This window comes from Chiloscyllium punctatum, chromosome 32 (genome assembly GCF_047496795.1).
Source record: "Chiloscyllium punctatum isolate Juve2018m chromosome 32, sChiPun1.3, whole genome shotgun sequence".
NCBI classification, from domain to species: domain Eukaryota; kingdom Metazoa; phylum Chordata; class Chondrichthyes; order Orectolobiformes; family Hemiscylliidae; genus Chiloscyllium; species Chiloscyllium punctatum.
Genome location: NC_092770.1, coordinates 70,701 through 83,243, shown reverse-complemented (window position 1 = coordinate 83,243; position 12,543 = coordinate 70,701). Strand labels below are relative to the sequence as shown.

At 39.7% G+C, this 12,543-nt stretch overlaps 1 protein-coding gene across 14 annotated transcripts in view; it reads left to right on the top strand.

Moving 5' to 3' along the window:
• Positions 1–6,070, top strand: part of LOC140457818 (transmembrane protein 168-like) — a 44,991-nt gene extending 38,921 nt beyond the window's left edge. For all 14 annotated transcript variants that reach the window (XM_072551436.1, XM_072551450.1, XM_072551449.1 and 11 more), the window contains one exon: positions 3,896–6,070. In XM_072551436.1, the coding sequence (XP_072407537.1) occupies positions 3,896–4,443 (548 nt within the window). In that variant the 3' untranslated portion in view covers positions 4,444–6,070. The remainder of the gene's footprint in view (positions 1–3,895) is intronic.
• Positions 6,071–12,543: the final 6,473 nt, after the last annotated feature.

Below are 12,543 nucleotides of genomic sequence, written 5' to 3'. Positions count from 1 at the left end.
ATAAAATGCTGAATTCATAGTATTTTTTTTGTTTCAAGTGTAAAATCACTGGTTCTGCAATTAATTCTGTCAAAATCTTATTCCTGTGAGTGCACTTGAGAAGGATTAACAATTATTGAGAGATTCTGGGTGATGACCAGCTTTCCCACCTGATTAAAAGAGGTTTCATATTTGTGATACCCTTAAAAGAAGGAAAATCACATGGTGCCAGTATTTTCTATCTGTCTGCATCTGAGGTTTACTAATGGTATATAACCATTTTGTTTTGCAATAGAACTTCTTAACAGTTGTGGATAACTTGAATTTAGCTCTCTATTATAGGAATTGTTAATCTTGCATGCCAATCTTCACTACTCCATGTTTATGATTTCTCCAACTAATCCCATGACTGCATTTAGTCAGTTTAAATTCTAATCACTTGTACTCTGCTCATTGAACTTGTTTGTTCAGATTCTTTTGGATTATTGTATTACAAGCAGAGTTACCTTGCTTAATATGTTATGGATCAAACCAAACCCCCTCAAAGTATATTAAGAATTAAACCTAGACCCTAACTATTTCTGATTTTAAAGATATGTGTAAGAGATTGTGTTCCAGGTACAATTCGATTGGTCAAACTATCGACTTTAAGCAAATCAAGTTTTATTTTTCACTACAATTAAAATACAGACAAAATTGAAAGAAAAGAATTGACTAAACTGTAACTTATTGAAATGCTTAACCAAACACATATTTAAATTACTAATTAACTGTTCCAATATGGTAACATCCCATAAACCCTTGGCAAAGGCAAGTTCAGTAAAATAGATTGTCTCACATGCAATTCTAGCAGCAGGAAGCGAGTCCCTGCTTTTACCTCCAGCAGAGAGAGAAATAAGATCTTCCATATTCAGCTTCAAGACCTCAGCAAGTGCAGAAAGCTAAAACTGAAAATCCTGTTTTTTGGAGATTGACCCCACCCATTCAGGATGCTTCTATTGTTCCAACTTATATAAAAAAACCAAAGGCCTCTCAAGCTGTTTACTTTATTGGCTTTGAGCAGACTGCTCGCACCAGTATCTCAACCTTCATAGAAGAAATACCAGGACAAAATAGACCTCTTAAAAACATTGTATCATCTCACTGCTAACACCTCAACCAACCAAGTCAGCTTGCAGACCAATCAGCACTCTCTTCTCCAGTAAGGTAAATTGCTGTCATTGTTTGAAATTTGTCATTCTTGTCCTGAGGAGTGCAAGCTGTAAACTTTGGAAACATGTTTCTCTTTTTAGCAATATTTTACTTTCATCAACCTCATATCAGATAATAAATAAAGTAGTCCATTTAAACTGCGAAAGAAAATTTGGTATAATACAAATCTACCCAATGTGATTCCTTCTTTCAAGGGCAAAGTGTGTATAAGGTTAGCACCGACGGTGCCGCATCAGAAGCAGGATCACAGATGTGTTACAGCAGAGAAGGAGACCCAACCGATGAGTTCTGCAGTGGGGTCAAAAAGGGGTGTACTTTGGCACAACATTCTTCGGCATTTCCTTCTCTTATACTGCTCTTATATGTCTTTAGTTCATCCATGCTGACTGCTGACATATATTCCAAAAGTGGCAGAAAAGAAATTAGTCTTGTAACACCATCATCTCTCCCAACCCCCACACCTCAAAGCCTGGTCAAGTTGTTCCAGGCTTATGACACCACACAGGCATTCCATATTGACACTTTTAGTGACAAACCTTCAAGTGTTCAGTTGCAGCTTTCAGTATAGAAACACAAAGGTCATGATCCACAAGGTTGCCATACCACTATTTCTCAAGATTGCTGAAGCCAACACGTGCATTACAAAAGTTGCAGCTGGTCTGTCCAAGCTGAGTAAGTGTGTGTGAAGAAAGAGAAACTTGACTGAGAACAGCAAAGTGAGAGTCTATCAACCTTGCATCGTCAGCACACTCTACTACAGTGGTGAGACCTGGATAACACAGGAGAAAAGGCTGACTAGTTTCTACTTCTGCTGTCTCAGATACATCCTTGGCAAGACAAGTTCAACAGCTCAGCTCTCTGAACATGTCAATACCATCAATATGCACACATTGTTAAAGTAACAAAATCCATTTTGGTTCAGCCTCAATCATTGATTGAATTCCAGATAAAGCTAAAAACCATCTCAACAATGAACCGATTCCTTGGTCATGACTGCAGAGTATCCTCCTGCAAGGATGATATGAGGATGGTGGATATGACACTGACACCTGGGAAGAGTCATTAACAGCCCAGAGTCTAGAGGCTGACTGTTTGGGATGGTCATTGGAAGAGGCAAGTAGAAACAGAAAGCACAGCCCCCTGAGAGCAAGTCCCAGAGAAAACACAGGCCAGTGAATCCTGAACTTTCTCAGCCCAGTAAATGATATTGCTTTGTTAAGATGCATCACCTGAGTCATATCAGGCATTGTTGATCACAGAGTTGATCGCCACCAGATGAAATGCCGTTGAAGAAAAGGATGAAAGAGATATTTATTTCATTTAGTTAAACTGATCCTGGACGATAATATTGTAAAGAAAATAGTATAAAAGCTATATCGATAAGTGTGTTATTATTGCAATGTTTTTAACTGCCAAATTATTTACAAATGTTTGTAAAACATAGCAATATTATTGCAAACCAATAGTCAACGTATCATAGATGATTGCACTGACTATCAATTTATCCTCTTCCATTCATCATCATTTCTGTTGGCTTTTCCACTTAACCTGTGGACATAAGCCTTGTGAGACAGTCTGTTGTATGAAACATATCAATGACTTTTTGTGATCTGGAACAAATGCAGCTTGGCTTTTATGTTGAGACCTGCCTCCCTGACAGTGAGACACTGCCATTGACACAAGACTGTCAAGAAAAGGCTCAGGATGAAACCCTAGTAGAGAATGAGTTACTAGCTTGCCATCAGGCAAAGCAACATACTATACCTGACTACGTTATGCCTTATCAAATCCTTTGTGCCACAGTTTGGAATTCAATATTTGGTTGTAGTTGCCATGTCCAAAAAAGCTGTGGAATGGAATTGCATATGTTTTGTGTGATTCGTGTGCAGTTTATGTTTAATTATAATGTTAATTCCTAAATTAAACTGATGAATGTAAAGATCTCTAAGAAGTCTAGGACTTTCTTTTTCAGGGAAAGAGGGAGAATGTGTTTTATAGCAAGTATCAATATATTTCTCTTTTTGAAATGCTAAACTATTTCACAGAGCTTTAGTCCCCACATATCAGAGAAGTCTCAATTTTTGGACTGCATTTTTCATGGACAGGTTGTGAACTGCTGACTTACACAGAATATGTTGTCATAAAGCTTGAATTTCAAGACTTTTCCTCAAAAATAAGTAAAATATTGGTGCATTACTGCAAATCAATAGTCACCTTGTCACACATAGATCTTCATTGACAGATCTGCTTGTTTTTTGCAGTAATAGAAAAATCTCTGAACCTAAAACGCTATTATGGATATCTGTAAACAGAATATTTACCTGGAGTGAACCAAATTATCACAGAATTATATTGTTATCATCTGAAAACTTTACTCCAAATTGGAATTATTTTAGGGATGTTATTTATGTCAAACATTAGGGCTTTCTCACTACAACTCAACATCAGGTTTAAAATCACAGGATTAAAACATTAGTAATTGAAAATATTTGTTAAGTGAAGCATGTCCCATGGACACTTCATTAAAAGTAAATGAAACAGCTACAGCCTATTAGCAAGAAATTCCACCCTCCTTTTGGAAAACTGTTTTCATGTGAAACGTTTTGTGTAACATTAAGGTATCATATCGAAGTAAACGATAGCAGGAATAACTGAACCTAATGTTTCTCAACAGGAAACTTACATTTTTGATTGTTTTTGTCAGGAGGAGAAACCCTGCGATTGGAAACAATTGTAGAGTGGTGGAAAGAGAAGAATGCTGACTTCTGCTCCCGCCTGATAATTGTTTTAGACTCTGAGAATGCACTTCCGTGGATTAAAGATGTAAGAAGACTCAGTGAAACTTTCATTGCTGTACAAGGTGCAAAACTGGCCAAAGAAGTCAATATTGAAGAAGCAGATCTTCCACAACTAGGTGACTTTACTAAAGACTGGGTAGAATATAACTGCAACCTTGAAAACAACATTAGCTGGTCAGATAAAGGAAGAACAGTAATGGCTGATTATGGTATATCTAAATCATGGAGTGATTACACTCTTCACTTACCAACAGGAAATGATGTTGCCAAGCATTGGATGATTTACTTCCCTCGTATCACTTATCCTCTGATTCATTTGGCAGACTGGTGTGGGAGGCTAAACCTGTTCTGGATGTGTAATGTTTGCTTTAGATGTTTCAAAAGATTGAAGATGAGATGGTTCCCTCCCACAATCCTGGATACAGGACAAGGGTTCAAACTTGTGAAGTCATGACATTGTCTTTATATGTCAAATAACTAGGACTTTGTATTGCACTTACAGGAATCCTTCCAAAGAGTTTGGTGTAATTGTCTTTATGAAGGTTAATGGGCTACAGTTGCTGAAAAGTTACTGATTTATCCCAAGCTTGCATTTCTTAAACTCAACAGACTTCAGGGTTCATTGGGGCTTAATACGATTTTTTTTAAGTCTGTATATATGTGTTGTTACATACTACAATGTTTCTTTCTTGATTTTGCAATTACTGCAATGAGATGGTGACTGTTACAGCTTCCTGTGGTGCACAGAAAGCAGAAGTGGGTACTGCAGATGCTGGAGATTAGTCAAGGTTAGAGTGGTGCTGGGAATGCACAGCAGGTCAGGCAGTATCTGAGGAGCAGGAAAATCGACGTTTCAGGCAGAAGCCCTTCATCAGGAATTTTCTCTTCAGATGCTGCCTGACCTACTGTGCTTTTCCAGCACCACTCTAATCTTGACTGTAGTGCACAGAATTCAAGTTGGCCAGCGTAATGAATGTTTGACACAAATGAAACATAATGCACATTGGTTAAAATGTTACCACCAGAGCAGAAAAAGGAAATGTGGCAACCAAACGTTGAGCATGCTAAACAATAAGAGTTTTTTTCAGGGAAAATAAACTTTATGAAAGTTACATTGTTTTTTTTAAAAAAATGTTCAAAAGCCTAGACTGCAGAATATTCCTTAAATTTGCTAGTCCAATTTAATATTGTTACTTGCTCTCAAATGGCCTGCTTCTAAGATAAACTGAGGATTGCAGTAGTGTTTATGCAAGACCAAAGCAAACTTTGACACATCATCAACCTTAATTGCCCCATTGAAAATTATTTCAGCCTTTGCTTCATCTGTTGAAAAGGTTATTGATATTTTAAAAACATTGCTACTTTCATACTTAGACACTGTTCACCTTTGGTATTAGCCTTTCAATTAACATTATGGTGATTTTTTTTTGCCAAGTCATGCCATCCAACAAAAAAATTCATTCAGCAATTGAGAGTAAAGTTAAATTGTTACTGTTCACTTTAAGGTAATCTAGGCCATACTTCGACTTTTAACTATGGATCTGAAGAAAATCCCACTAGTTGCCAGAATTTTCTTATCTGCTGCGATTGTAACTGTGGAGAGTTCTTAATTCATATGCAATGACACATGTTTGTTACTGAGTTCAATATCAAAACGTTATGTTGTGCATCACAGTGGATTGCAAATGAAAATGGAGGCATTCTTTTCAAGCCACCTGCTGCCTGTATCATTTGTACAAACTGTGTCAAAATAAATTTTATTTCTAGTAATTTTCTAAAATCTTTCTAATTGCACTTGCATGCAATAAGTCAAAACAGGATGCATCTTTGCATTGTATGTATTATTCTTTTGTGATGAATTAATTTTGATTCTATCTCATGCTATATTTTTGACATTTATATACATTTTGGTCGTATGCACATTATTTTACTGTTTAAGAATTTATTTTTGTTATTTAAATAGTCCTGTTACAGTGCTAACATTTTTACCTTATTTGTTCCATATAAAGTCAATCAATAAACACCATATTTCCTTCCATTTTTGCTGTAAACATCCAATAAATTTTAAGTTATCCAATTTATTTATGTATCTGTTTACATCTCCCTAAACTACGGTACATTGTAGCAAAACTATAATGTGCTACTTTTGAGCTTACTTTGCAGTATCAAAGGATTAGATCCTGAGGAAAGGAATGGGATATATTTGAACAATGAAGTTGTATGTTTTATTACATAATATTTTAAATGACTACAGTTTTTATTAGATTTTAATAATGCTCATTCTCTTCTGTGTGGGTAATTGAATTTGTTATTTTTTTTGTCAAATCATATGCACATGAGGCATGGTAAGATATTGGATTCTCTACAGTATAGAAACAGACCATTTGGCCCAATGAGTCTGCACCATCCCTCTGCAGAGTAACCCACCCAGACCCATTCCCCTTCCCTCTATTTTACCTCTGACTAATGCACCTAACACCTGACCTGCACATCTTTAGATTTTGGGAGGAAACTGGAGCACCCGGAGGAAACCCACGCAGACACTGGGAGAATGTGCAAACTCCACACAGACTGAGGCGGGAATTGAACCAAGGTCCCTGGCACTGTGACTTAGCAGTGCTAACCACTGAGCCATCATGCCATCCCAAATATTGTAAATGTGCTCTCTAAATGCACATTGCTAATTATCTTTCTTCCCTATCCTTCCTTTCGTGAAATTCATGCTATAATTGCCAGTGCACTTTTGAACTGCAGAGATCACAAGAATATATGATTATTCAATTTACAGTGCATGCTCCAACTGCCATTCTAAAACCTGTAGGGACAAAGTTAAGCAGTACCATTTCCTTACTCTCCTGTAGATTTTTTTTTGTTCTGGTAAAACTCTGTTAATACTTTGACATTGTATGTAATCAAAGGAAATGATCTACAGGTATATTGACTATGTGTTGATAACTTGGGTTAATATGTCAATTTCTCCAAATATTGTTTTCTGGAAAGAAATATTTAATTGATGCAGTTCTGTTGAGATGAATAACTCAACACTTGGATGTTATTGAGCATAAACCCACAATCCTTTGCTTTTGGATATGAGTTAAGGGGCATCCTGAATGCTGACTAGGTGGAAGAATTGGGTAAAAACAATGACTGCAGATGCTGAAAACCAAATACTGGATTAGTGGTGCTGGAAGAGCACAGCAGTTCAGGCAGCATCTCGTTGGATGCTGCCTGAACTGCTGTGCTCTTCCAGCACCACTAATCCAGTAGGTGGAAGAATTGTTAGGGAGCCAAAGTGATTGTTCATGATCATAATTTTGAAAACAAGGAGACAATAGAACAAAATGGCAAAGATTTCCAGAGTGCGTGAGTATTGTGACTGAACAAATAACTGATCATAAATATTAATAGAACAGTACTTAGCTGGTTAAGCTGTTTCTGTGATAGGTGAAACAATTAGCTCTTTGGTCAATGACCTTTAATCAGGACTCTGAATACTTCCAGTATCTTTGGGTTTTTTTATTTCAAAACGCTCAAACATTTTGCTAAAGTTTAAGTAGCTGCCCAAGGTGGAGCAGAAAGCAAAAGAAGCCCATTCATGAAATTTTCAAAATGAGGTATTTACTAAAGAGTTGGATGAGACAAGAAACAAGGCCTAGGAATGAGAAACAATTATTAGTAGCAAAGGTCAAAACATTTTTTTTCCCAAGAACCTTATTAAGTAAATACAAATACCTTGCTTAATTTTGTCAAAGGCCACGTTTTGAATTTCAGTGCTGTTTTAATTTACTCCAGTCAGCCTGTGACCCTATTTTAAAACACATGCACTTAATTTTCAGCTCTGGCTAGCCACTCCCCAGCTCTGAGCTGTGTCTTTCACTTGTGTTAATTTTCATTTTATTGCATAGTGTTAGGCTATGATCAAAGGCATCCAAAAGTAGTGAATGGCTGTACTAGTTGTGAAAAATGAAAGAGGAGGCATGCTAGGCTGCTGGAGAGGAGCAAATGAAATGAGGACGCCAAGGCAAGCAGAGAGACACCTCCGTCGCAGCAGAGCATCTTAATGACAGCTTAGATGAAATCCAGTGTGAGGCAGTGAAAGCAGAAGCTAACCTGGCCAGAATTAGAAAATGCTCACAAAAGTGGTCAATGCAAAGAAGAGAGTTTTGAGAAGATTTGTGGTTCTGGGCTGCAAGGTTCATTTTCAAATGTTTCGTCACCCTACTAGGTAATATCTTCAGTGGGCCTCAGGCGAAGCACTGCTGATGATTCCTGCTTTCTATTTGTATGTTTGTGTTTCTTTGGGTTGGTGGTGTCAGAGAGTTCACAGATTGGTAGGCAAGTTGCTCTTTGCTTTAAAACCGCAGTAAGGAAAGTTAAGAGTTATAGATTTTTAAAATAAGAATACAAACATAAAAATTTTCTTTTTGGCTTAAATTTAGGATAAATATATTTTAACTAAAGATATGGCTGAAGAATTTAGTCTGTTGTGTTGCTTATGTGGGAAGTTTTAGACAGTCCAGGCAGCATCTGTAGGAAGTGTTATCAGGTTTTGGAGCTGAAGGGACTGCAGGACAACCACACGGCTGAGAGTTACATGGATAGCACACCTCTCGGCATGGTCACTCTTAAGCTTAAGGAACTGCAGTGAAGGAATGGCTAATCCCCAGTCAGAAAAAGAGAGGCAGGGAAGTTGTCCCAGTATACAGTTCTCAATTTTGGTGTTGGAAAATGGTAAGAGTAGTGACTTCTACAGAGACTCCAACTGCACAAGTTGGGGAGAGGAGAAAGTGGAACAGCTTTAACGGTAGTGAGGGGTACAGGCAGCTATTTCTTCAGCCACAAAAGATCTGACTCCAAGATGATGTGTTGCTTCCCCAGAATCAGAATTAAGGCTGTTGGTGAACGGCTTAGCTGCAAGAAATTCTGAAGGGGGATGACTAGTAGTCAGAGATCGTGGTTCACATAAATAAAGAGAGAGATGAAATCCTACAGCAAGAATTTAGGGAGGTAGGTGGAAGATTGAAAAGGAAGACCTCAAAGGTTGCGATCTCTGGATTACTCTCAATGCCATGTGCTAGTGAGTCTGGGAGTATGCAGATAGAGCATATGAATGTGTGGCCAAGGAGTTACTGCAGAAGGGAGGATCCATTTCTGGGGAATAGAAGTCATACAGCATGGAAACAGACACTTCAGTCCAACTTGTCCATGTTGATCAAATGTCCTAACCTAATCTAGTCCCATTTACCAGCACTTGGCTCATTACCTCTAAACCCTTCCTCTTCATATACCCATCCAGATGCCTTTTAAATGCTATAATTATACCAATCTCCATCACTCCCTCTGGCTGCTCATTCCATACACACATCATCCTCTGTGTGAAAAAGTTGCCCCTTAAGTCCCTTTCCTCCACCTTGTCTATTTATCCTATCCATGCCCCTCATAATTTTGTAAACCTCTATAAGGTCACCCCTCAGCCTCCGTTCCAGGGAAAACAGCCCCAGCCTATTCAGACTTTCTCTACAGCTCAAACCCTCCAACCCTGGCAACATCCTTGTAAATCTTTTCTGAACCCTTTCAAGTTTCACAATATTCTTCCAATAGGAAGGAGACCAGAATTGCACACAATATTCCAAAAGTGGCTGAACCAATGTCCTGTACAGCCGCAACATAACCTCCCAACTCCTGTACTCAGTACTCTGACCAATAAAGGAAAGCATACCAAACGCCGCCTTCACTATCCTATCTACCTGCAACTATACTTTCAAGGAGCTATGAACCTGTACTCCAAGGTCAGCAACACTCCCTAGGACCTTACCATTAAGTGTATAAGTCCTGCTGTGATTTGCTTTTCCAAAATACAGCACCTTGCATCTATCTAAATTAAACTCTATCTGCCACTCCTCAGCCTATTGGCCCATCTGATCAAGATCCCATTGTAATCCGAGGTAAGCTTCTTCGCTGTCCACTACACCTCCAATCTTGGTGTCATCTGCAAACTTACTAACTGTACCTCCTATGTTCACATCCAAATCATTTATATAAATGATGAAAAGTAGTGGACCCAGCACCAATCCTTGTGGCACACCACTGGTCACAGATCTCCACGTCTGAAAAGCAACCCTCCACCACCACCACTCTCTATCTTTACCTTTGAGCCAATTCTGTCTCCAAATGGCTAGTTCTCCCTATGTTCCATGAGATCCAACCTTGCTAGCCAGTGTATCATGTGCAACCTTGTCAAAAGCTTTACTGAGGTCCATATTGACCACCGCTCTGCCCTCATCAACCCTGTTTGTTGCTTCTTCAAAAAAAAACTCAATCAAGTTTGTGAAACATGATTTCTATCATGTTGGCTATCCCTAATCATAGAACATAGAACATAGAAAAATACAGCACAGTACAGGCCCTTCGGCCCTCGATGTTGCGCCGACCGAAGCCTACCTAACCCACACTAGCCCATTAACCTCCATATGCTTATCCAATGCCTGCTTGAATGACCATAAAAAGGGAGAGTCCACCACTGATACTGGCAGGGCATTCCATGAACACTCAACCCGCTGAGTAAAGAATCTACCCCTAACATCTGTCCTATACCAACCTCCCCCTAATTTAAAGCTGTGTCCCCTAGTAACAGCTGACTCCATACGCGGAAAAAGGTTCTCACTGTCAACCCTATCTAAACCCCTAATCATCTTGTACACCTCTATCAAATCTCCCCTAAACCTTCTTTTCTCCAATGAGAACAGCCCCAAGTGCCTCAGCCTTTCCTCATACGATCTTCCTACCATGCCAGGCAACATCCTGGTAAACCTCTTCTGCACCCATTCCAGTGCCTCCACATCCTTCCTATAGTATGGCGACCAAAACTGTACACAATACTCCAGATAAGGCAGCACCAGAGTCTTATACAACTGCAACATGACCTCAGGACTCTGGAACTCAATTCCTCTACCAATAAAGCCCAGGACGCCATATGCCTTCTTCACAGCACTATTTACCTGGGTGGCAACTTTCATAGATCTGTGTACATGGACACCAAGATCCCTCTGATCATCCACACTACCAAGTAGCCTACCATTAGCCCAGTAATCCATCTTCTTGTTACTCCTACCAAAGTGAATGACTTCACACTTAGCTACATTGAACTCCATTTGCCACCTTTCTGCCCAGCTCTGCAACTTATCTATATCCCGCTGTAACCTGCCACATCCTTCTTCACTGTCCACCACTCCACCGACTTTCGTGTCATCTGCAAATTTGCTCACCCAGCCTTCAAGCCCCTCCTCCAGGTCATTTATAAAAATGACAAACAGCAATGGTCCCAAAACAGATCCTTGTGGAACACCGCTAGTAACTGCACTCCAAGATGAACCTTTACCATCAACTACTACCCTCTGTCTCCTTCCAGCCAGCCAATTCCTAATCCAAACCTCTAATGCACCCTCAATGCCATACCTCCGTAATTTTTGCAGTAGCCTACCATGGGGTACCTTATCGAACGCCTTGCTAAAATCCATATACACCACATCTACTGCTTTACCCTCGTCCACTTCCTTGGTCACCTTCTCAAAGAACTCAATAAGGTTTGTGAGGCACGACCTGCCCTTCACAAAACCATGCTGACTATCCTTGATCACATTATTCCTATCCAGATGTTCATAAATCCTATCCCTTACAATTCTCTCTAAGACTTTGCCCACAACAGAAGTGAGACTCACTGGCCTATAGTTACTAGAGCTGTCCCTACTCCCCTTCTTGAACAAGGGGACCACATTCGCTATCCTCCAGTCTTCTGGCACTATTCCTGTAGACAATGACGGCATAAAAATCAAGGCCAATGGCTCCGCTATCTCCTCCCTAGCTTCCCAGAGGATCCTAGGATAAATGCCATCAGGCCCAGGGGACTTATCTATTTTCACCCTTTCCAGTATTCCCTGGACCTCTTCCCTACATACCTCAAAGCCATCCATTCTAATCACTTGTGACTCAATATTCACATCAGCAACAATGTCCTATTCCTGAGTGAATAATGACGAAAAGTATTGATTTAGTGTCTCTCCAATCTCCTCTGCCTCCACGCACAACTTCCCACTACTATCCTTGACTGGACCGATACCTACCCTAGTCATCCTTTTATTCCTGACATACCTAGAGAAAGCCTTAGGGTTTTCCCTAATCCTACCAACCAAGGACTTTTCATGTCCCCTTCTCGCTGCTCTTAGCTCTCTCTTTAGATCCTTCCTGGCTACCTTATAACTCTCAATCGCCCCAACTGAACCTTCTCGCCTCATCTTTACATAGGCCACCCTCTTCCCTTTTACAAGGGATTCCAATTCCTTATTAAACCACGGCTCCCTCACAAGACCCTTTCCTCCCTGCCTGACTAGTACATACTTATCAAGGACACCCAATAGCTGCTCCTTGAACAAGCTCCACATATCATTTGTGTCCTTCCCTTGAAGCCTATTTTTCCAATCCACACATCCTAAGTCATGCCTCACCGCATCATAATTTCCCTGCCCCCAGCTATAACTCCTGCCCTGCAGTGCACACT